This window comes from Scyliorhinus torazame, chromosome 9, assembly GCF_047496885.1.
Source record: "Scyliorhinus torazame isolate Kashiwa2021f chromosome 9, sScyTor2.1, whole genome shotgun sequence".
Classification (NCBI taxonomy): Eukaryota; Metazoa; Chordata; class Chondrichthyes; order Carcharhiniformes; family Scyliorhinidae; genus Scyliorhinus; species Scyliorhinus torazame.
Window position 1 is genome coordinate 119,593,144 of NC_092715.1, and position 25,584 is coordinate 119,618,727.

At 45.2% G+C, this 25,584-nt stretch overlaps 1 protein-coding gene across 12 annotated transcripts in view; it reads left to right on the plus strand.

Moving 5' to 3' along the window:
- Window positions 1-25,584, plus strand: part of srp19 (signal recognition particle 19) — a 418,259-nt gene that overhangs the window by 240,561 nt on the left and 152,114 nt on the right. For 11 of the 12 annotated variants that reach the window (XM_072516441.1, XM_072516445.1, XM_072516450.1 and 8 more), the window contains 4 exons: window positions 4,753-4,861; window positions 7,285-7,398; window positions 7,819-7,902; window positions 11,998-12,105. In XM_072516441.1, the coding sequence (XP_072372542.1) occupies window positions 4,753-4,861; window positions 7,285-7,398; window positions 7,819-7,902; window positions 11,998-12,105 (415 nt within the window). The remainder of the gene's footprint in view (window positions 1-4,752; window positions 4,862-7,284; window positions 7,399-7,818; window positions 7,903-11,997; window positions 12,106-25,584) is intronic. The other variant, XM_072516446.1, reaches the window with a different exon arrangement.

Sequence of the window (25,584 nt, forward strand, 5' to 3'; positions counted from 1 at the left end):
CTCAGGGAGCCCAGCAAATCACACCCATATGTTCTGGGCATGCCCAGCGCTGGAGGAATTTTGGAAGGGCGTAGCGAGGATGGTGTCGAGGGTGGTAGGATCCAGGGTCAAACCGGGCTGGGGGCTCGCAATATTTGGGGTGGCAGAGGAGCCAAGAGTGCAGGAGGCGAAAGAGGCTGGAATTCTGGCCTTTGCGTCCCTGGTAGCCTGGCGAAGGATTCTCCTTCAGTGGAAAGATACGAGGCCCCCAAGCGTGGAATCCTGGATCAGCAATATGGCAGGGTTCATTAAATTGGAGAGGGTGAAATTCGCCTTTAGAGGGTCGGTACAAGGGTTATTTAGGCGGTGGCAACCGTTCTTAGACTTCCTGGCAGAGCGATAGACATTGGTCAATGGCAGCAGCAGCTCGGGGGGTGGGGGGGGAGGTTTATTTTATTTTTGTTTAAGTTATTTACACTGGAGGGTCTGGGGTGTATACACCTGTTGTCTTAAGTCGGGGTGTTAATGTTAATTTATTATTTAGGCACAGGGGAGAGGGGTTTGGGGGGTTGCTTTTTTAGATTGTGTTTTGTACTTAACCCTGTTGGGTTCTTTTTTCTTTCTCATTTTATTATTGATATTTTATGAAAACCTTTAATAAAAAAAAAATTATTTTTTATTTTTTAAACAAAACAAGGTTTTTGAGGAATTCTGTGAGAGGTTGTACAGGTCAGAGCCACCTGGGGGAGACCGTGAGATGCAGGAATTTCTAGATGGGTTGGAGTACCCGAGGTTAGGGGAGGGGGACAGGGCTACATTAGAAGGAGCGATAGTGGAGCAGGAGATAAAGGATGCGATTGGGAGGATGCAGTCGGGGAAGGTGGCAGGGCCGGATGGGTTTCCGGTGGAATATTATAAACAATTCAAGGATAAACTGGCACCCCTATTGGTGGGAATGTTTGAAGAGGCGATAGGGAACGGGGTGTTGCCACAAACTTTGGGGCAAGCATCGATTTCCCTGTTGCTAAAAAAAGATAAGGATCCGACGGAGTGTGGGTCGTATAGACCCATATCGCTTCTGAATGTGGACGCAAAAGTATTGGCAAAGGTACTGGCGGGTAGGCTGGAGGAGTGCCTCCCAAAGGTGATAGGTGAAGATCAGACTGGGTTCGTGAGAGGGAGGCAGCTCTTTTCAAACATTAGATGGGTATTGAATGTCATTATGGCACCGGCAGAGGGGAAGGAAACAGAGGTGGTTGTGGCACTGGACAAGGCTGAGAAGGCGTTTGACCGGGTAGAATGGGGGTACTTGATGGCAGTTCTGGAGCGGTTTGGGATTGGACCAAGGTTTGTGAACTGGGTAAAGTTACTATATAAGGAGCCGAGGGCGAGTGTCCGCACAAACAGCATCAGCTCGAGATACTTTTCTCTCCACCGTGGGCCTAGGCAGGGATGTCCTATGTCCCCCCCCTGCTGTTTGCACTCGAGATTGAGCCGTTGGCCATCGCATTAAGAAGTTCGGGGGTATGGAAGGGAATAGTGCGGGGGCGGAGATAGAGCATAGGGTGTCCTTATATGCCGATGATTTGCTGTTATACGTGTCGGAACCGAGTGTGTCGATAGGGAGAATATTGGAGCTGCTTCGAGTGTTTGGGTCTTTCTCGATGTACAAACTAAATCTAGACAAGAGTGAATATTTTATGGTGTCTCGGCAGGGGTGGGGAGGCTGCCATTCCGTAGGGCAGGGACTCACTTTAGGCACCTGGGGGTGCAGGTTGCCCGGGAATGGTGGGGTGGGGGGGCGCTCCGCGGGTACAACATTTATAGTTTGGTGGGGAGAGTGAAAGCCGATCTGGCAAGGTGGGATGGTCTCCCTCTGTCACTGGCGGGTCGGGTACAGGCGGTTAAAATGAACGTGCTGCCGCAATTTCTGTTTATTTTTCAATGCCTGCCGATTTTCCTGCCAAAGTCTTTTTTCAGAGAGATTGAAGGAATGATTACTTCATTCATATGGGATGGGAAGATGGCCAGAGTTAGAAAGGTGCTGCTACAGAGGGGAAGGCAGGCAGGGGGTTTGGGTCCTCCTAACCTGATGTATTACTACTGCGAGGCGAATGTGGAGAAGGTGCGGAGCTGGATCAGAGGGGTTGATTCCCAGTGGGTCAGAATGGAGGAGAGTTTGTGCAGGAGGTCGGGATTGAAGGCGCTAACAACAGCACCGCTCCCGATAGCCCCGGGGAAGTGCTCAGGGAGTCCGGTAATAATAGTTTCCTTGAGAATCTGTAGGCAGTTTCGCCAACACTTTGGGTTGGGGGCAGGGTCAAGGGAAATGCCAATTCGGGGGAACCACAGATTTGAGCCAGGGAGTTGGGATGGAAATTTTCGGAAATGGGAGGAGGAGGAGATTAAGACACTAAAAGATTTGTTTCTTAGGGGTCGGTTTGCAGGGCTGAAGGAGCTGGAAGCGAAGTATGGGCTGGAGCAGGGGGAAATGTTTAGATACATGCAGGTTTGAGATTTTGCCAGAAAGGAGATACAGTGCTTCCCAGTGTAGCCGGCCTCCACATTGCTGGAGGAGGTACTGACGACAGGGGGCTTGAGAAGGGGGGCAGTGTCAGCGGTTTACAGAGCTATTTTGGAAGCGGAGAAGACACCACTGGAAGGGATCAAAGCAAAGTGGGAGGAAGAGTTGGGAGAGGATATGGAGGAGGGGTTCTGGTGTGAGGTGCTCCGGAGAGTGAACGCCTCCACCTCGTGCGCGAGGTTCGGGCTGATACAGCTGATGGTGGTATACAGAGCACACCTCACGAGGGCGAGGATGAGCCGATTCTTTGAAGAAGTAGAAGATGTGTGTGAACGTTGTGGGGGGGGTGGGGGCCCGCTAATCACGTTCATATGTTTTGGTCCTGTCCAAAGCTAGAGGATTACTGGAAGGAGGTTTTTAGGGTAATTTCTAAAGTGGTGCACGTGAAACTGGACCCGGGCCCCCGGGTGGCCATATTGGGGTGTTGGACCAGCCAGGGTTGGAAACAGGTGGGGAGGCAGATGTTGGAGCCTTCACCTCGTTGATCGCCTGAAGGCGGATCCTGATGGGATAGAGAGCAACCTCTCCACCCTGTGCCCTGGCGTGGTGGGGGGGACTTGTTGGAATTCTTGACTCTTGAAAAGGTTAAGTTTGAACTGAGGGGAAGGATGGAGAAGTTCTACAATTCATGGGCATTATTCATCATGCACTTTCAAGAACTGGATAACATCGAACATTAGTTGGGGAGGGGGGGCGGTGTGTGTTGATGGTGACTATGGGTGATTCCTGATTCCTTTTTGTCATTTGTTTATGTGTACATGCGGTTTAATGTTTGAGGTTTGGTGGGAGGATGGGATTGTTGTTATTGATATGGGGATTGACATATTTGTTACTGATTATTGTTTGTTGTTGGTGGGTGTAAATTTGGGAGAAAATGTGAAAAAGGAGGAGAATAAAAAATATTTTTTAAAAAACATTTGCAAGCTGTGATAATGGAGGGCGGGGAATCAGTGGTGAATGGCACAGAGTTTGTGGCCGAGTCCAAGGACAATCCCAACATCTTCCCAGCATTTAACTGGAAAAAATTACATCTCATCCAGAACTGGGTGCTGGACAAGTTGTCTGACAACACAACAACAATTTGAATTTATATAGAAGGCTTAATGTCGTAAAATGTTCCAGGCCTTCATAGGAGTATTAATCAGAGTCGCATAAGCAAGTATTCGAGCAGGTGAACAAAAGCTTGATCAAAGAAATAAGTGTAAAAGAATGCCTTAAAGAAGGAGAGAGCAATAGAGAAGCCAGAGATACTTTAGGGGCTTATACAGGTGATGGAGCAAAGTGTCATCAGTATACTTGTGGAACCAGACCCGAAGTTCATAGATCATAGAATTTACAGTGCAGAAGGAGGCCATTCGGCCCATCGAGTCTGCACCGGCTCTTAGAAAGAGCACCCTACCCAAGGTCAACACCTCCACCCTATCCCCATAACCCAGTAACCCCACCCAACACTAAGGGCAATTTTGGACACTATGGGCAATTTATCATGGCCACTCCACCTAACCTGCACATCTTTGGACTGTGGGAGGAAACCGGAAACCCACGCACACACTGGGAGGATGTGCAGACTCCGCACAGACAGTGACTCAAGTCAGGAATCGAACCTGGGACCCTGGAGCTGTGAAGCAATTGTGCTATCCACAATGCGACCGTAAAAGAGATTGGACAATGGCAGCCTGCTGGCACAAACTGGGTGCAGAGCTCACGGCCAGATACGAATTGGACTTCAGCACCCCCCCTTTAAATTAGACTACCAAGTTATAGGTGCGCTATGCATCCCTGCTCAGTTGACAAAGCAGTCATCAGTTTGATGGGGCAGAGAAGCAGGCAAGGAGAGTAGGTGATGGCTAGGCAGCTGCTGACTAGGACTGTGATGGAGCCCAGTCATTATTGAACTATGATAAACCTGAGACTCTGTTCATTTACCAACATTTAAACTTTGTGTCTGTGACGGGTGCAGTTTCACCTTCAGCATAAGAATAATATTCCATTGTGCATTATATGTCATAAAGCTGCTGCCTTTACAACACAACCTGACATTTAAATTAACCGGAAAAATGCCATGGGAGAATCACAAGAGAAAATAACAACGTGATTGCACCTACATACTGATATTTAACTTGACCCGTTTACATGTTCTATAAGTAAGTACGTGCATTTTAATTGTACATTTTCTCTTTGTTTGCAAGGTCTTTATTACTTGCTGAGATTGAAAAGGAAGAGAAGGAAAAGGATTGGTACTATGCACAGCTTCAAAATCTCACAAAGAGAATTGATAATCTCCCCCTCACAGAAAATGTAAGTTGAATTTCTGCTGATTATTAATTGTTTCTATAGATAGAAACATGTAATTTTGTAAATTTCATTTACTATTAGCTAAATAAACTCTAATTTGTAATTATTCATTTCATTGGATTTTTTTTATTATTTCATGGGATGTGGTGGCACTGGCTAGGTCAGTATTTGTTGCCAACACTAACTGTCCTTGAGAAGGTGGTGATGAACTGCCTTCTTTAACCTCTGCAGTCTATGTAGTGAAGGTACACCAATGCTGTTAGGGAGAGTATTCCAATATTTAGGCTGAGCGATAATGAACAAACTGAAATGTGATTCCAAATCATAATGGTATATCACTTGTGGGGGACCTTGCAGGTCGTTGTGATCTTTCGTGCCTACTGCTCTTATAGGTTACAGGTTTGGGAGATGCTGTCAAGGAAGCCTTGACGTGTAGCTGGAATGCATCATGTATATGATACACACTGTAACTATGATGCACTGAAGGTGCGTGGGCTGAATCTTTCAGATGTTGGATGGGATATAAATCAGGCGGGCTGCTTTGTCTTGGTTGGTGTTGGTCTCCATAGTGTTGTTGGAACTGCACCCATCCAGGCAGTGGGGAGTATTCCATCACACTGCTGATTTGTGCCCTGTAAATGATGTCCAGGCTTTGGGAAGTCAGGAAGTGAGTACTTCAGAATTTCCAATTTCCGACCTGCTCTTGTCGTCACAGTACTTATATGGCAGGCCTAGCTATGTTTCTGGCTATAGCTGACCTCCCAGAGTGTTGAGGGACAGAATTTAGCATTTATAATATCATTGACTACCACCTGAGTTAGTTAGACACTCTCAATGGAATTGGTCATTGCCTTCCATAAATGTTACATTCCACTTAGCAATGCTGTTGTGCAGATTTTGCTGGGTGGCATAGATGGCTTCAATTTTTGAGAAGTTATGAATGGGGCTGAACATTGCCATTATTGACGTACACCTCCACTTCTGACCTCATGATTGTGTGAAGGTAATTTTTAAAGCAACTGAAGATGATTGGAGATGGAAGGGGTTGAGATGATTGACGTCCAATTTCTATGCTGGGTACAATCCCAGCCAGTGAAGTGTTTTCTCCTATTCTTTTTGACATCAATTTTACTCCTTGATGCCTTACTCAATCAAACATTGCATTGATGTCACGGACAATCCTGCCCACCTAATCTCTGGAATTCACCTCTTTTGGACACATTTGGATTAAGGCTTTAATGAAATCTGGAGCCAGTGGTCCTGACAGAACATTAACTGATTATCAATGAGCAGATTATTGGTGAGTGAATGCTGCTTGATTGCTGTGTTGCTGCCGTTTTCCACCCTGTTGCCGGCTGATAGCCTGCTAATTGGCTGGTTTGAATTTGTCTCTTTTGAGAACAGAATATATTCTGTTTTACACTTTAAGTGAATGTCAGTTTTGTCACTGTGCGAGAATAGCTTAGCTGAAAGATACCCAATTAATTCTGGAGAAAATGTATTGTTGTTGGGGCCCACATGCTTTCTGTATTCAGTGCAATCATTCATTCCTTGATATCACATAAAACTGTATCAAATTGGCTAAAGATTGACTTCTGTGATGATGGGCATCTCAGGAGGTGATGGATTATGCAATAGGTAACTCTGATTGACGATAGTTTCAAACTTTTGTTTCATTGGCTGTGGGATTGCTTAGCTCTGGAATGCAAGTAGTCCTGTGTTGGTAACTTCTCACTTTTGGGCCTGCCAGGTGCTGGTCCTGGCATTCTCTTCTTCAATTCCCATTGAATCAGGGTTGATGGTAAAGGTAGAGTGAGGGATATGCCAGGCCATGAAGTTACAGATTGTGGTTAATTAAAGTGCCTCATAAATGCCCAGTTTTCAACTGCTAGATTTGTCCTGAATCTATTCCGATTAGCACAGGTAGTGCCACACAGCACAATAGAAGATGTCCTCAATATGAACACGGGAATCTGTCTGTATAAGACCTGGCTTCTAGGGTTGGTATAACGTTATTAGCGCCGGAACGTTCTTTTTAGGATTATGACACAATGACATTGTGCGTTACACAGCAGCAAAATGTCAATTTCTGGCACTTTTACTTTAATGAAGCAACTGGAGATAAAAGTTAGCAGATGACGAAAAGGTAATGTTGGTACTTACGGCATGATCAAACATAAATTCTGAAGAGACTGTTGAACAGAAGATGTAGGCAGGCTTCAGAGAGATCTTCCTGAATGTGAATCTGCAATCGCTGAAGATGACGTGAAAGGTGAGAAGTTGTTAAAGCAGGATCGAGGCAGAAGAGAAAAAGATGTGTGCAACACCCAGCAGTAAATTTCAAAGATGGAATGGGTGAAGCCTGATCCATTATTTCCTTGTAATACGGAAACTATAATTCTATTGATTTGGTCATCTTTGGACAGTTTTCTCTGCAGACGGACATGACTAGAAGACAGTTAGAGTTTGAAGCACGGCAAATTCGATCTGCAATGGAAGAACAACTGGGAACGTGCCAGGATATGGAGAAACGAGCTCAGGTAGTATCAATATTGTGCAATTTTAAAGAATATTTGATATCCTCAGAGAGAATAATTAAAATATGAAATAACTTGAGAAAATAACTGTTGCAAAAATAACAACTCGTTATACTGAAGGAATTGAGTAGTTTGTTATTTCTTGTTTCATTTAGCAACTGCAGTATCATTTTAAATTTAAATCTCAAGATAAATTGTCAACATTTTTTAAAAGACAGGGGAGTAGGTATTAGTTGCGTATGTTTTGTGATAAAATAGTCATGGATTTCAAACTCTTCTGATGTAACTTTTATAAAAAGTAAAGGAACAGTTGTATAAACATACAACATTAAAAAATGCAAAAGATATAAGTATTGTAGTGGTGAGCTTTAATTGGATAGGCGAGAAAGTTTCTTTTTCTAACTTTAGTTCATCTTAATGCAGATGAGAGTAGTACGAATTCAGCAAATAGAGAAGGATATGCTTCGTTTGCGACAGCACTTACAGTCGCAAGCAGCAGAAACTGAGGTTAGTATGTCTTTTATAATTTGCTATTTAGTGTTGAAATTACAAATTTTTCTGATTGCATTGGTTGTCTTTGAAGGTCAAAACTTGGAGCTAAGCGGTTTTCTTTCTAATGTTCCATGTTGGAACCTTAGTTTGCATAGTTACTCGTTGTAAGCTGGGGTATCAGCAACAAACTAGAAGGCTTCAGGATCATCGCATTTTTGAAACATGTTTTACGCTTCAGAATCATTCCAGGGCTTGATCGGAGCTTGTGCTACAGCCCACAAGCTATAACCCACAAGTGCATTCATGAGGTCACGGAAACTCTGTTTGCCCGGGCCGCGAACTATATAAACTTTGATATGGGCCAGGCCCAACAAGATGCCCGGGCAGCAGGATTCTCTGTCATCGCCAGAATGCCTCAGGTCTAGGGGGTAAGGTACATGTCGCCTTGCCTGCACCGAGCCATCAGGGAGTGCCCTCCATGAACAGGAAGGGGTTCCACTCCCTGAACATCTATCTTGCGTGCAACCTCCACTTGAAAATCATGCATGTATGTGCACGTTTCACAGCGAATGTGCACGACTGCTACGTCCTGGGGCAGTCGGACATCCCCAGCTTCTTCGAGGACCACCCCAGGATGGCTGATTGCCTCTTGGGGGATAAGGGATACTCGCTGAGGACCTGGCTAATGACGCCAGTACGGAGACTGATGACCGATGCGGAGACCCGATGCTCATGCGGCCACCTGAGCTGTCGTTGAGCGGTCCACCGGACTTCTGGAAATGCGGTTCCGATGCCTCATCCGCGCTGGTGGTGCACTGCCGTACACTTCCCAAAGGATCTCCCACTTTGTGGTGGTCTGCTCTGCCCTCCACAACTTGGCACAGCAGCGGGGAGACATTGTGGAGGGGGAGGAACATGTGGTGGACGGTGGGGATGACAGTTGCGCCGTGAATACGGTAGTCCCTTTGGAGATCCCCTCCGAGGTGTTCTCTTGGTTGGAAGGGGGGGGGGGGGGGTGCGGGGGGGCGACCGTCCACCCCGGATGGATATCCTACAGGAGAATGGACATGTTATCAGTGGGAGGGATGGGTCAGTCTGTAAGGCATTGACAGCAGGTCATCGGGGTGAGGTATGGTGGATCCTCACCTCTGCGAAGTACGCCAACCTCTACATCAGTGACCAATCTGTTCTTGGCCACCCCTGCAACCTCCAGGGCCTATTCCCCGTGGAGGGCGAGGACTCTGATGTCTGGCGCCCCACTGCCCGTCTGGGCTCACCAGTTTCTTGTGGGCCAACTTCTCCTGCCGGGATACACGGGGCATCATTAGGAAATGGGTGCAAGTCCTCCTGGTGATGCTCGCCGAGCTGACGGTCGTTGCCCTATGGCTGACACTCCGAGCCCGTTGGGAAAACTGGGAATCCCGTCTGGCCTCAACCACATCCAACAACCTGGCCCGGTCAGCATCCCCGAATTGTGGGACTGGTCTCCTCGGTGGCATGGCTGCAAGCTGTGTGGGGTTTGCTCTGCAGGATTGGTTTAAGTGCTGTTGCACCCTTGTTAGCAGGGAGCTGGCAGGCGCAGTCCCGGTGAATCAGTCGGGACCATCATTTGCGCTGTGAAGCCCGTGGGACCTAGTTAAATGGTCCAATTAACGTTTAATACCGGTGTCAGCCTCGCCGGGTCAAGCGTCGGGAAGCTTGTGGCAGTTTTCGCTCGCTACTACACTTAGAAACTTTTCCATTCAATGTAGCCCAAAATATTTTGTGCATTTCGGAAGGAGCACAGTTAATTTTTGTCATTGGGAGATGCTGTAGAAATACTGGATGACAGCTGAATTATGTAATTTAACAATTTTTCCTAATCCCTTCCATGGATTACCTTTCATCCGCACCAACTTGAGTTTTAACTTGTAGCCTCTATGTAGAACTTGGTGAAATGCATTTTAGTTTCTCCGATGTCAATATTTTTAAAATGCTAACAAGCTCACAATATTGTGATAAGTAAAGAGCAGAAAATAATAGGGTAAAAGCAAATTACTGCTAATACTGGAATCTGAAACAAAAACAGAAAATACTGGACAATCTTAGCATCTGTGGAGAGAAAAGGGAGCTAACGTTTTGAGTCTGGATGACTCTTTGTCAAAGCTAGAGAGAACTGAAAATGGAGTCAGATTTATACTATAGTGGGGGACATGGAGAAAATAATAGGGCTTCAGTATAGTTTCTGGTGAGCCACCTCCAAATTGCCAAAGTGCGCATTTACAAATCCTGGGTAAGGGCAGGATTGGATTAATCTTTAAGATTTGCGCAATCAAATCATCTGAGAAGATTACAAATGAACCATGGTCCTTTCAACTAGGTATCGAGGAGCTGCAGGTACTTATGGAAATGCTGGTTTAGAACAGTGGGGCTGGTTTAGCACAGTGGGCTAAATAGCTGGCTTGTAAAGCAGACCAAGGCCAGCAGAGCGGGTTCAATTCCTATACCAGCCTCCCCGAATAGGTGCCAGAATGTGGCGACTAGGGGCTTTTCACAGTAACTTCATTTGAAACCTACTTGTGACAATAAGCGTTTTTCATTTTCATTTCATTTCAAATGCAGTTCAGTAGGAAACGCAGTCTTCAGGATAAGAAAGATGCAGAGAAATTTGGACGGCACATTAGAACTCTTATTGTGTTTTATTAAAGATGAATGTTCAGAAATTGGTCATCTTTATGAATTATACATTTATTTTTTAAGCAAATACAGTACATTATCTGAATCATTTAGAGAGTAGGCACACTGAAAATAATTTGGGAAATAATCTGTATCGGGTAAAAATTCTGTATTTATGTTTAGAAACTCTTCATCAGGGGTAAATGAAACACCCAGTGTAAAAGATCAATGAAACTTGAGTGCAGATGTGTAGCGTGCATAACTTCAATATGCCAGTCTTTCCCAGCTTCTGTATGCCCATAGCTAGATCCCAATGTCTGAACGCACACACCTTATTATAATTCAGCACCCCCAGGCTAAAGAATCTTGCCGATAAATTTTCTGCAACGATGCTGGTTCAAAATAAGACTAAAATTGAGAACATAGTTCAGCCACAGCAGGTAAGAATAGTCATTGTTCGAGTTGTGACTTTGATATGGACAAGTTACAAGTATAACCAGATGAACCTACGTGATGTTTAAAAGCATGTTAACTAAGGGTAATCATCTATTAAATATTCAAAATTATTTCAGACTCTATAGAATAAAAGTTGCATTTATATAGCACCTGTTGCAACCAGTGAAGTACATTTGAGTTGTGGGCACTGTTGTCATCTTTGACATCTACGTGACAGGGCGTTCGGGCCAGAGTTTAATGTCACATTCGATAAACAGTTCCCCAGACATGTTAATCTCTTGGTAATCCACTGGAATGTAAACCTAAGGCTATGTACTCAAGTCTCTGAAGTGATACATATGAATCAGGTGAGACTGTTACCACTAAACCATAACTACCACAATCAGTAGTGCATGATTTTCATTGAGATATTGAATATGTTTTTCATTTTAATTTATAGCACTTTTGATATGTTAAATATAAGTATCCCTCCTAATAGACAGCTTCTTCGAAAGAAAATCATAAGAACACTTATTTTTAACGGTAAACTGTACAAAATGAGTGCACTAAATAGGAAGAATGCTTCTGTCTGTCCTGAGGCTATTTTGTATTTTATATTCAGTGAGCTATTCAATGGGTAAAGTCTTATTGGTGATACGTTTTCAGGATGCTTGTCATGTGACCAAAGGCTCTCAGAACTGCTTGGGCATTCTCATCCCACAGAAGACCTTTTACATCCTGTCATTTTAACAGCACAGTCAGAAAAAGACTGTAGCTTTCGGAGCGCCTCCTTTGTGTCTGCGTATTGTGATACACTGCTCGATCTCAGTGGACGTGCAGAACTTTCATCAAGTCATGTTACTGAGGTGGTGCTTGCTGCCGACCTCTTAGCGCAGAGGCTCCGGAGTAAAGCAGCAATCATAGTTCCATTGCAGAGATGCAGCATGGAAATAAGGAAGGTTTAAAAAATTCTCTCACTTTTCTGTTTTAAATGTAATGCTAAGGTTATTCTTTAAACAGAAGCCAACGCAAACTAAACATGAACAAACAGTGTCACATGATGCAGAACGACCGAGTGATTGTCAGGAAACAACAGAAGCTAGCATGGGTACTACAGGGAGTGGGCAGGTAAGGAGAGTTGTGATTTTATACCAATTAAGAGGATCATGAGGATGCACTGCAGCAACACAGATATGTACATGTGTTCCCCCGCCTTCCCATCTCTCTCTCTCTCTCATCTCTTAAAATGACCTTGATAATTTGGCTTAGCCCTCTGCACATTTAAGTGTTTTTTCATTGAAGTATATTTTCCATAATATTGTTATATTCAATTTATGGGGAAATGTTTTTAAATTATGTTTTTACAATATTCCATAATGGAAATACTGATAACCTGGTTCTAATTCAATTGGTCAAGTGTGATGCTGAAATACTACTAAGGATTAAAGGCGATAGCGTGATGAGCATTTTAGTATATACAGTCATGCTCACTGTTTAGATTAACTTTCTTTAATTATTACTTTACTTTAAGCACCTTACGTGGACTGTTGAAAAACGTTTTCTGCTCACATTTACATATTGTAGGCCGAAGAATCGTTAACTTGTAAAAAGAGAAAGGAAATGCAGAAGGGGAAACCATTTGCATTATAAAATGAAATTAAACCCTGAAAGAATGTGAAATAAGAGCACTATATTTTATTAATTCAGATTTATATACCAACTGGGAAATAATATAAAGAGGGAAGAAAACTGATACTTTGTTAACTGGATCTGATATAACCGAGCCAAACGGTGGCACAGTGGTTAGCATTGTTGCCTCCAGTGCCAGGGAACTGGGTTCAATTCCACCTCGGGTGACTGTGTGGAGTTTGCACGTTCTTCCCGTGTCTGCGTGGGTTTCCTTCGGGTTCTCTGGTTTCCTCCCACAGTCCAAAGATGTACAGGTTGGGTGAATTGGCCAGGATAAATTGCCCCTTAGTTCCAAAAGGTTAGGTGGGGTTACTGAGTTATGGGGATACAGTGGGGGCCTGACCTAGGTGGGGTATTCTTGTCAAAGGATCGGTGCAGACACAATGGGCAGAATGGCCTCCTTCTGCACTGTAGGGATTCTATGATCTATCCAGATCTGTAGGTGGGTTCCTTTGTTCTCTAAAATGAAGTCAAATCACAATGATGACTGTGTGTATGTTTTCCTGCAGAACAGTATCGCTGATCTATCCCGAAGCATCTCTCTTAAATTGATGGGTCATTTATTGTTTTAGGATTTGAGCAGGAACTGTTCTATTAGCAGCAGCCAAGCAAAATTAAAGAAAACTTCTATTGTTGCTTTGATAAGTAGGTTAGTAACTGTGGATCAGTGTGCAGCACATAGCACCTCTCTGTTTAAGTACAGTGTTCCCAAAATCTATCCAAATTTATATGTACCTAAAATCTACTTAATGACACCACTCCTAGGAATAAAATTCAATTTTGAAATAACTTCCTAAGCGAAATAAATAGCTTCTAAAACCTAATTAATTTAGAATTCTATTGAACTAAGGTTTACTGCAGAATAGAGGTAGACCTTTCGAAATTGGGTCAGGAAGGGAAAGTTAGTGATCAGGAGTTCAGTGGGAATGTTGTGGAAGATATAACAGTAGGTCTAAAATATAGTGTAAAATTTTAAGGATGGCGCGCAATTGGCACTCGACATCTTGAAATTCGGCGTGAAACAGCCAACAGCTCTCCAACCCAGCTAGACACAGCATTGCAGTAGCTAGAAGCTGCATCGCAGCACTCATTCTGGAGCTAAGTCCTACGATTGTTGGAAAGGTACATCCTGCGGGTAGGAGCATAGGGGATGTTCTGGTGTGTCAGGAGGGAGGTGATCATGGGGGATATACCAGACCTTCCCTTCCTGCCCACTTTTTGTTCTGTTTCCTACCCTACCTGCCATGGCGGAATCCCGTCCATTCAATTTTCCACTCTCGCTCCCCCCCCCCCTTCTCCCAACCAACCTAAGAACCCACCTTGAGGGAAATATAACATTCTGCCCAAAAAAATACAATAGAAAAGAGAGATGGGAGATATGGGGATGCTTTATGTCTTTGATAGGAATGATGAGATTATAACTATGTGGAAGCTGAACAGATTGTCTCTATTTTGACAACAAGGTATGACAAAGAAGATGGTTTTAAGGAGGTGGCTGGTAGTTGATAAAATTAACTTGATGGTATCTATACTTTGCAGCATCAAAACGTAATGAGCTGTTTTGGTAGAGGAGAGCAAAGGTCCGTAGAACTTGAATGTGGTTGTTAGTGGACAGCTAAAGCAATTGTTACCTAGTCAAAAGAATTGTACCTGAACAATGGCAATGTCAACTTAATTTACATATAGTACATGACATAGCAAAATGTTCCAAGGCACTTCACTGGAACATTATTCCATAAAGTTATGAAAGCAAGTAACTTGAAATATTTGGAAAAACTGACCAAAAGCTGAGTCAATCAGGTACGTTTTATGGAGAATCTTAAAGGAGAAAAGAGGGGTGGAAGGACAAAGAGTGAGGAGGCAAATTCTAGAGCTTTGGACCATGGCAGCTGGAGGCATACCTTCCAATGGTGAAACAATAAAAACCAGAAGTGGAGGAGGGCTGTATCTCTGGAGGTAAATGAGAATTTTAAAAACAAAACATTGCTTGAGCTGGCAACGATCGTAAAACACGGGTGATGGGTGAATGGCACTTTGTGCGAGTTAGGCTAGGGGCAGCAGAATTTTGATGGACTCGTAAACGTTGCGGGTGCAAGGTGGGACACCAACAGAAAGCTACTTTGTCTATCGTTTCCTCTAGATATTTACCATTCTATACATGATTCATGTACCCATAATGAACTTGGCTGTAAAATTGAAGCCCTTGGGTTTAAAGGGATCGGGGCAGCATGGATATACAATCGAGTAAAAATGGTAGTGTGTAATTGTTTTCGAGCAAACTGGTGCTAAAATCATTGCTCTTTTTGATAGTCTTGGAATTAGGGATGCAATTTCAAAATTTGTAGATGAGACAATTCATGTAAAACGAGTGGACAGTGAGGAGGATAGCAACAAACTTCAAGAGGAAGCAGACTGAATAATGAAGTGGGCAGCCACAGCAGGTGATCACTCAAAGCATTGTGCAGTGATGATTTTGGGATGGAAATGAGAGACGATATAAATTAATGTTACAATTTTAAAAGGGAATTCAAGAACAGAGTGGGATGGGGGGTGGCAGTTCAAGTTGCTATCAAAGCATATGTGATTCTTGGCTTTATGACTAGAAGTCTAGAATATACACGGGGTCGTTATATTATGTAGGTTTTCAATCAAGTAAACCAGGAAAAATTGTTTCTGCTGGTGAGTGAGTCAGTAATCAGAGAATACGTTTAAAATAATTGGCACAAGAACTAGTAGGGAGAGTCTATTTGCACAGCAAGCTGTTAGGATCAGAAATGCACTGTCTCCAAGGGCAGTGGAAGTTGATTCAGTAATAATTTTCAAAGTGCAGTGGATGTGCACTTGAAAAGAAAAGGTGGCACTGTGGGGAAATGGGATCATTTTCAGTGAACCATCACGATAGGCCGAATTTGCTTCCACCTGTGTTACAAGATTCTACATTATTTCTGTCGATGTTAAATGTCATCCTGTTATGAAATATTCTGTGATGACACAGTAGTGCTAGAAGCACAATTTTTAAAGTATTTATTCTTTTCTGCACGTTCATCCAATTAGCAAAAATGATCTTGGAACAAAGATCTGATTTAGGAGCATTAATCTGCTTGAGGTTGCAGAGCTACATTTCTGTTACTCCAATAACTTTTATTGAACAATAAAATGGTTTCAGAAATATAAAAGTAATATTTTATATTGGACAACTTAACAGTCACCAGTAATACAAAGCAACATCCTTGATGAAAATCCTCATTTAAAAAAAATATATATAGTGTACCCAATTCTTTTTTTCCAATTAAGGGGCAATTTAGAATGGCCAATTCACCTGTTTCACATCTTTTTTGGGTTGTGAGGTGAGACCCACACAGGTATGGGGATAATGTGCAAACTCCACACGGACAGTGACCTGGGGCTATGATCAAACCTGGGTCTTCGGTGCTGTGAGACAGCAGTGCTAACCACTGTGCCACCATGCTGCCTATGCAAATCCTAATTAGTGGACAAAATTATGGCAGATGGAGTTCATTGTGGATATATGTAATGTTATCCACCTTGATCCCAAGAAAGATAAATTGGAGACATTTTTACGTGGGGAAATAAGTGGAGGTGGACAGCGGGTATTCGAGGATACTCACCGTGGAGGGATTGGCGAGGAGGAAAACGTTGTAGGGGCGGTTTGACAAGTTGACAATGGGGAGGGCAGTAGGGCAACTGCATAGGGCAAGAGGGGTGCAATATGAGTATGGCGAGAAGGTGAGTCGCATGTTGGCGTACCAGCCGCATCCAAGGAAATATTGAAGATACAGACTGGGGCTAGGGATGTGGTGTTGGAGCCGGGGAAGATAAATGAGGTGTTTAGGGAGTACTACCAGGAACTGTACGAGGCGGACACGGGGAGAACCATGGGGTGGTTTCTAGATGAGCTGGAGTTCCCCCAGGTGGAAGAAGCAAAGACACAGGCATTGGAGGAGCCCCGGGAAGGTTCTGGATAGTCTCAGGGGTATGAAGTCAGGGAAGGCCTCTGGGCTGGATGGGTACCCAACGGAATTTTGTAAGGAATTTGCGACGGACGTGGCATCACATTTGTTGGGGGCGTTTAATGAAACGCTGGAGAAGGGGGAGCGGTTGGAGATGATGGTGCAGACAGTAATCATGCTAATTCCGAAAAGGGGGAAGGATCCGGTGGAATGTGGGTCGTCTCGGCCCATATCACTATTGAACACTGATGTGAAAGTATTGAAGGCATTTGATTGGGTGGAGTGGCAGTACTTGTTTGGGTTGGGCTCAGATTTGTGGCATGGATGTGGTTGCTGTATGCGGCACCAAGTGTGAGTGTGAAGACGAATAATATGAGTTTGCGAAGCTTTGACTTATACAGGGGTACGAGGCAGGGGTGCCCGCTGTCACCGCTGCTGTTTGCACTGGAATTAGAGCCGTTAGCGATGGCTCTCAGTGGGTCGGCAGACTGTCAGGGGATTATGAGAGGACAGCAGGAGCATCGGATGTCGCTCTATGCCGATGACCTGTTGCTGTAAGTTTCGGATCCACTGGAGAGCGTGGGAAGGATTATGGGTCTGCTGGGGAGTTTTGGAGGGTTCTCTGGGTACAAACCGAACGTAGGGAAAAGTGAGGTTTTCCCGGTGAATGAGCTGGGACAGCGGGCTAAATTAGGGGGGCTGCCATTTTCGGTAGCGAGGGATAGGTTTAGGTATTTGGGGACTCAGGTCCTGAGGGAATGGACGGGGCTCCATAAGTGGAATTTAAGCTGGTGGAGGAAGCCAGAGGAGATCTCAGGAGGTGGGATACATTGCAGTTGACATTGGCGGGGAGGGTCTAAGTGGTGAAAATGAGTATACTGCCGAGGTTCCTGTATATTTTTCAGACTCTCTCGATCTTTATACAAAGGCCTATTTTTGGAAATTGGACACGATCATTTCGGACTTTGTATGGGCAGGGATGGTGCCGAGGATGGGGAGGACCATGTTTCAGAGGCAGCAGGGGGTTGGCATTGCCGAACCTGCTTCATTATTATTGGACGGCAAATGTGGATAAGGTGTAGTGATGGTGGGAAGGAGAAGGGGTAGAGTGGGTTGTGGTTGAAGAGGAATCTTGTCAGGGGTCCATTTTGAGGTCCATGGTGACGGCAGCGTTGCCAATGGCTCCGTGTAGGTATTCAGGGAGCCCGGTGGTGATATCTTCCACGGTGAAGATATGGAATCATTTGAGGAGGCGTTTTATGGTGGAAGGGATGTTGGTGTTAACGCCGCTGTGCGAGAATCTTGGGTTTGAGCTTGGGGGCGGGGGGGGGGGGGGGGTGGATAGTGTCTACAGGAGATGAGGGAAATGGGGCTGGCCAAGGCTAGGGATCTATATTTGGAGGAAGGGTTCGCCAATCTGGAGGAGCTAAGGGAGAAGGTAGAGCTGCTGAGGGGGAGCGAGTTCAGGTGTCCACAGGTTAGGGACATTAGGGTGTAGCCGGGATACACCCTGCTGGAGAGACTTCTGCTTCCGGATATGGAAGGTGAGGGAAGATTTGAAAAAAGAACAAAGAAAAGTACAGCACAGGAACAGGCCCTTCAGCCCTCCAAGCCTGTGCCGACCATGCTGCCCGTCTAAATTGAAATCTTCTACACTTCCGGGGTCCGTATCCCTCTCTTCCCATCCCATTCATGTATTTGTCAAGATGCCCCTTAAACGTCACTATTGTCGCTGCTTCCACCACCTCATCCGGCAGCGAGTTCCTGGCACCCACTACACTCTGTGTAAAAGATTTACCTCGTACATCTCTAAACTTTGCCCCTCGCACCTTAAACCTATGCCCCCTAGTAATTGACCCCTCTACCCTGACTATCTACTCTGCCTATGCCCCTCATAATTTTGTGACCTCTATTAGGTCGCCCCTGAACCTCCTTCGTTCCAGTGAGAACCAAGTTTATTCAACCTCTCCTCATAGCTAATGCCCTACATACCAGGCAACATCCTGGTAAATCTCTTCTGCACCCTCTCTAAAGCCTCCACATCCTTCTGGTAGTGTGGCGACCAGCATTGAACACTATACTCCAAGTGTGGCCTAACTAAGGTTCTATACAGCTGTAACATGACTTGCCAATTTTTATACTCAATGCCCTGGCCAATGAAGGCAAGCATGCCGTATGCCTTCTTGACTACCTTCTCCACCTGTGTTGCCCCTTTCAGCGACTTGTGGACCTGTACACCAAGATCTCTCTGACTGTAAATACTCTTGAGGGTTCTACCATTCACTGTACATTCCCTACCTGTATTAGACCTTCCAAAAGACATTACCTCACATTTGTCCGGATTAAACTCCCATCTGCCATCTCTCCGCCCAAGTCTCCAAACGATCTAAATCCTGCTGTATCCTCTGACAGTCCTCATCGCCATTCACAATTTCACCAACCTTTGTGCCGTCCGCAAACATACTAATTAGACCAGTTACATTTTCCTCCAAATCATATATATATATTTGGGGATATATGCAAGTGGCTGGGGGTGCAGGAAAGCGAGCGGGTGGTGAAGATCATGGAGAAATGCAAAGGGGAGTTCGGAGGGAAGATCAGTTGGGGAGTGTGGAGTGAGGCACTGCATAGTGTAAACGGGACCTCTTCCTGTGCAAGGATGAGTCTGATACAGTTAAGGTGGTGCGCAGGGTGCATATGACTCGGGGGAGATTGAGTGGGTTCTTTCAGGGGGTAGCAGATGAATGTGAGAGGTGTGGGTGGGGGCCAGCGAATCACGTGCACATGCTTTGGGGTTGCGAAAAATTGGGAAGATTCTGGGCCAGAGTGTTCGCAGTCTTAGCCAGGATAGTGGAGGAGGAGGTGGACCCGGACCCTTTGCTGGTGATATTTGGGGTTTCAGAGAAGCCGGAGCTCATGGAGAGGAGGAAGGCTGATGTGGTGGCCTTCGCCTCTCTGATTGCATGGCGACAAATTTTGCTGGAGTGGCGGTCGGCATCGCAACTGGGGGTAGCAGCTTGGTTGGGTGATCTATATGACTTCCTGCAGTTGGAGAAGATAAAGTATGAGTTAAGGGGCTCTGCAGAGGGGTTTGAGAAAGGGTGGGGGATGTTGTGGCCATGTTTGAGGAGCTGTTCGTCGCAGGGGTAGAGGGGGGGGGGGGTGAAAAAGGGGAAAACATTTGTACAGACTGTATAGTTGATTGCTGGGAAGTATGTTTCCCGGGGTGCTTATTTGTTGGAACCTGTTTTGATACATATTTGTAATAAAATACATTTTTTATTTTAAAAATTATGTGGTGAAAACCATGAGCTGTAAAGGAGCAAAAACAACTTGTTCAAGTACACAAATAATTGAAAGCTAGTAAGACGGATAGAAAATGTAATAAAGGTCTAATAAAACATTGGCCTTTACATCGAGGAGGGTGGAATACAAAGGGGAGGAAGTTATGCTTCATCTGTATAGAGCCTTAATCAACCTCATCTGGAGTACTGTGTTCACTTTTGGAAAGGATATATTTGCCTTGTCGTGGGTCCAGCACAGATTCACCAGAATGAAGCCAGGTCTTAAGAGTGTTAAATTATGAGGAAAGGTTGGATTAACTTGGTTTATATACCCTAGATTGAGGGATTATGCGATTGAGGTGTTAAAAATGTTTGATAGAATTGATACAGAGAAACTATTTCCTTTAGTAGGGCAATCAAGAACGAGGAAGCATAAAATTAGAGCTAAAATTTGGAAGTACTGTGGAGTTAAGACATTTGAAGCTTTTAAGACTGAAATCAATAGATTTTTGTAGCATAACATATGCATGAGGAGCAATCGCAGGTTGATGGACTGAAGGTACAGATTAGTTATAATCTGGGGTAATGCTGAATTAGCGTTCAGAAACTGACTGGTCTACTTGACTCCCTGCTTTCTAATCACATTTTGTAAATGCGTTAGATGATATACATTTTGAAATTGGCCAATTTTACTTTTATTTCTGTAAATTATGATAAAATAGATATATATTTAATAATAAATATAATCACTCCAATAGAAATAATCATAGCAAGGTTACCAATACCTTGAACTCTTAACCTCTGCTTATTAGTTTACAGGTTACAAGAGCCACCATAAGATCTTAGAGTGGGAATGGGGGATTCAGCAGAAACGATATAACTGGTTTAAATGTATAGCTTGAGCATTTAAAGTAAGTTTTTAAAATTAATTTGTGGGATTTGATTGTCACTTGCAAGGCCAGAATTTATTGCTGATCCCTAATTGCGCTTGAGCTTCCGCCTTGAACCACTGTGGTGTGTGTGATAATATGCATAAGCAATCATGTATATAATGATGCAAACAACCTCCGACCAGCAGGTGGCAGTGTGAATCTATCATGTGACTCTACCTCGAGGACTTGGGAGTTAGTTGTGTTCGTGGATAGTCATACTTGCAGTAGCTCTAGGATAATTTCTGAGTATTAGTAGTTTGTAATATATTTCTTATAGTTATCTTTACCACACATTTATTTTATAATAAAATACTTTTAACTAGTCAAGAACTCAACGCTCTCCTGTGCACCATTCCTACCGGCCAAGCACCAGAACGTAACATGGTACCAGGACTGAAGATCTACTAAGCTTCTTTGAAGATACAAACAACTGAAGGTAACTCTGAAGATGAAGAAGGTTTAAAAAAAGAAAAAATCTTCTACTAGCCTCGTGAGCTACTGGTAACTAGTACTCAACGCGCTGATAGACTTCGAAGTCCAGGGTGGAAGGTCTGAAGGCACCACACCAACTTTAAGTCACTGGTAATGTAGATGAGAATTGGCGTGTATTCAAACAGCAATTCATGTTGCAGCCCTTGGTCTGCAGGCATAGCCTGATGAGAGGCGCATAGCGTTGTTGCTCACCATAGCAGGTCCACAAGCGATATACATATCTAATAAGTTTGTTTTCGATAACGAGGCGGATAGAAAGAACTTCATGTAAGCTATGCGCCAAGCGACATTTGCCACAACAGTGTCCAGCGTTTGGAAAGATATGCTCCGAATGTAAAAGCAAAGATCATTTTGCTAAGCAATGCTTTCCCAGTAAAAAAGCGTTTTACGATGACGTTCCTTCTGGTGAGGACAAGGATAGTCCAGATATGCAAAATGACGATGTTTAGCACAAGTGATTAGCACTGTGGCTTCACAGCGCCAGGGTCCCAGGTTCGATTCCCTGCTGGGTCACTGTCTATGCGGCGTCTGCACGTTCTCCCCGTATCTGTGTGGGTTTCCTCCGGGTGCTACAGTTTCCTCCCACAGTCCAAAGACATGCAGGTTAGGTGGATTGGCCATGATAAATTGCCCTTAGTGACCAAAAAAGGTTAGATGGGGTTATTGGGTTACGGGGATAGGGTGGAAGTGAGGGCTTAAGTGGGTTGGTGCAGACTCGATGGGCCGAATGGCCTTTTTCTGCACTGTATGTTCTACGTAACTGAAGAACAAAGTTCACACAGTAAAATTTTCCATTGTGGAGTCGGAATGTGGGTCTCCACTAGGAATGGAAGAGCGTGAAGCACTTGAGCAAGTTAAGCGAGTTTACAGTGCAGACTTTACTGTAACCAGACAACATGCACCAGTAGATTCCATATTAAAGGAATCTCCTGGGATATTTCAAGGCTTTGCCACTTTACCTTTCACATATATTCAGTAAAAGAGAACGTGCAACCAGTAATACATGCGCCAAGACATGTACCAGCTCCGTTGAAAGACAGATTGAAGGAAGAGCTAGAAAGGACGACAGCTTCAGGCGTAATCAAACACCTAGAAGAACCTACGGATTGGGTAAACTCTATGGTCTGCATCAAGAAGAGATATAACGACCAACAAATCTGTATGGACCCCAAAGATCTGAACCTCAACATTAAAAGAGAACATTATCCAATACCGAAGAGAGTAGAAATCACATGTGAGATGTCAGGAGCAACATGTTTCAGTAAGCTAGATGCTTTATACTTTTATGGCAGCTCAAGTTAGACAAAGAAAGCACAAAGCTGTGTACTTTCCACACACCATTCGGCGGATATTGTTTCTTTTATTTTAAGTACTTTTTTTGAGTTACAAAGCCAGGGCTCAGAGTGTGGACAGGGGCGAACCCCTAATCTAGTTCCTTGCCTGCGCCAAAAACCAATTCAAATTCAAATTGAATCCAATTCATGGTCCCTACAAGAGAGACTTACCAGATTTGAGCCAAAAGGCCAAGCAGATATTCCACTTGATCTTAGCCAAAAGGCCGAAAAGCAATCGGATATTGTTTCTTAAGGATGCCATTTAGTGTAATTTCTGCATCAGAGATTTTCCATCGGGCAATGGAGCACATCGTTGAAGGCATTCCAGGAGTCCGAGTTTACGGATGTTGATGACATTGTCTGGGGAGCAACACGAGAAGAACATGACAGAAAGTTTCTCAAAAGTGCTGAAGAGCATTAAAAAGAATGGCTTAAAGTTGAATAAAGCCAAATGTCAATTTGGTGTTGACAATATCACGTTCTTGAGAGAAAAACTTTCTGCAAAAGGTATACAACCTGATCAAGAAAAAATAAAGGCAATCTTAATTATGTCACGGCCCAATGATAAAAAAGGTATACTTAGAATGTTAAGAATGATCAATTTTGCTGGAAAATTTATTCCTAATCTCGCAGCAAAAATTTCACACCTCAGAGAAGCACCTCAGAGAAACAATGCAGAAAGATATATTCGATTTCCGGGTGCGGCGATGACCAGCAAAGTCGCACGTTTCAGCACCTCCCATTTTAACGGACTTTTGGCTCTTATCGGGAGCCCCAACGGCAATTTTCGAAGGCTAAACCCATTGTGAGGCGACATAGAAGGGAGTCCCCCCGGATGTGAATAGACAGAAGAGATAATAGTGGCCAGATTGCGGAGGATCCTCTGGAGCAGCGGCAAAGAAGGGAAGTGAGAAGCAAGATGGCGGTGGAGGGAGGACAGTTGGTATGGGGCCTGGAACAGCAGGAGTTCCTCCGGCGATGTGTGGAGGAGCTCAAGAAGGAGGTGCTGGCGCCGATGCTGCAGGCGATTGAGGGGTTAAAGGAGGCGCAGAAGACCCAAGAGATGGAGCTCCGTGGAGTGAAAGCTGCCGAAAATGAGGACGAGATACAGGGCTTGGTGGTGAAGACGGAGACGCACGAGGCACTGCATAAGAGGTGTATGGAGAGACTGGAAGCCCTGGAAAATAGCTCGAGGAGGAAGAACTTAAGAATCTTGGGTCTTCCCGAAGAGGCAGAGGGAGCCGTCGTTGGGGCGTATGTGAGCACGATGCTTCATACCTTAATGGGAGCTGAGGCCCCGACGGGCCCCCTGGAAGTGGAGGGAGCATATCGAGTCCTCGTGAGAAGACCAAAGGCAGGAGAAATACCTCGAGCAATAGTGGTGAGGTTCCACCGCTACAAGGACAGGGAGATGGTCCTGAGATGGGCGAAAAAGACACTGAGCAGCAGGTGGGAGAACGCGGTGATCCGCGTGTATCAGGATTGGAGTGCGGAGGTGGCGAGAAGGAGGGCAAGTTTCAATCGGGCCAAGGCGGTGCTCCACAAGCGGAAAGTGAAGTTCGGAATGTTTCAGCCGGCAAGACTGTGGGTTACATACCAGGGTAAACACCACTACTTTGAGACGGCAGAAGAGGCGTGGACATTTATTGAAGAGGAGAAGTTGGACTAGATTGGAGAAAGAGTGTTTGAAATGAAGTAGTGAGGTGGTGGTAAGGGACTGTGAATCAGATGGGGGAAAATTTTCTTTCCCCTCGAAGGGGGGGGGGGAGACACGAAGAAATGTGGGCGCCGGTGGGGAAGGGGAGGGGGAAGGAGAGAGGGAGCTGCGCCATCAGGGGCGGGGCCGAGAGGGAAGCGCGGGCTTTGTTCCCGCGCTATGGAAATTGTGGCGGGAAAAGGGGGCGCAGGAAGGAGGGGGCCTCACATAATGGGGGCCAAGGATAAACGGGGGAAGCCGAGGTCAGCCAGAGTTTGCTGACTTCCGGAAGCAATATGGGGGGAGCAACTAAGCTAGAGAGGGATCTAGTGGGGGGGGGGGGGGGGGGGGGGGGGAGACTGGGTTGCTGCTGCTAAGGGGAAGGGGGAGCTGTTACGGGATGGGATGGTCGGGACGGGAGGGCGCCGTCGGGATAAGCGGGTGCGTGGGAACCGGGTGAGGAGCTGGTCTAAAAAAGGGGATGGCTAGTCGATGAGGGGGGGGGGGGTAAAGAGCCCCCCAACCCGGTTGATCACGTGGAACGTGAGAGGGTTGAATGGGCCGATTAAGAGGGCAAGGGTACTTGCGCACCTAAAGAAGCTAAAGGCAGACGTGGTCATGCTTCAGGAGACGCACCTGAAACTGGCAGATCAGGTCACATTAAGAAAAGGATGGGTGGGACAAGTATTCCACTCGGGCTTGGATGCGAAAAATAGAGGGGTGGCAATATTGGTGGGGAAACGGGTATTGTTTGAGGCGAAGACCATAGTGGCGGACAGTAGGGGTAGATACGTGATGGTGAGTGGCAGATTGCAAGGTGAGGCGGTGGTGCTGGTGAATGTATATGCCCCGAACTGGGATGACATGAACTTTATGAAGCGTATGTTGGGGCGCATCCCGGACCTGGAGATGGGAAAGTTGGTAATGGGGGGGGACTTCAACACGGTGCTGGCTCAGGGCTGGACCGGTCCAGATCTAGGACCGGGAGGAGGCCGGCAGCGGCCAAGGTGCTTAAGGGCTTTATGGAGCAGATGGGAGGAGTGGATCCCTGGAGATTTACTAGGCCAAGGAGTAAAGAGTTTTCCTTCTCCCATGTCCACAAAGTGTACTCCCGGATAGACTTCTTTGTCCTGGGAAGGGCGCTGATCCCGAAGGTGGCAGGAGCTGAGTATTCGGCTATAGCCATTTCAGATCATGCCCCACATTGGG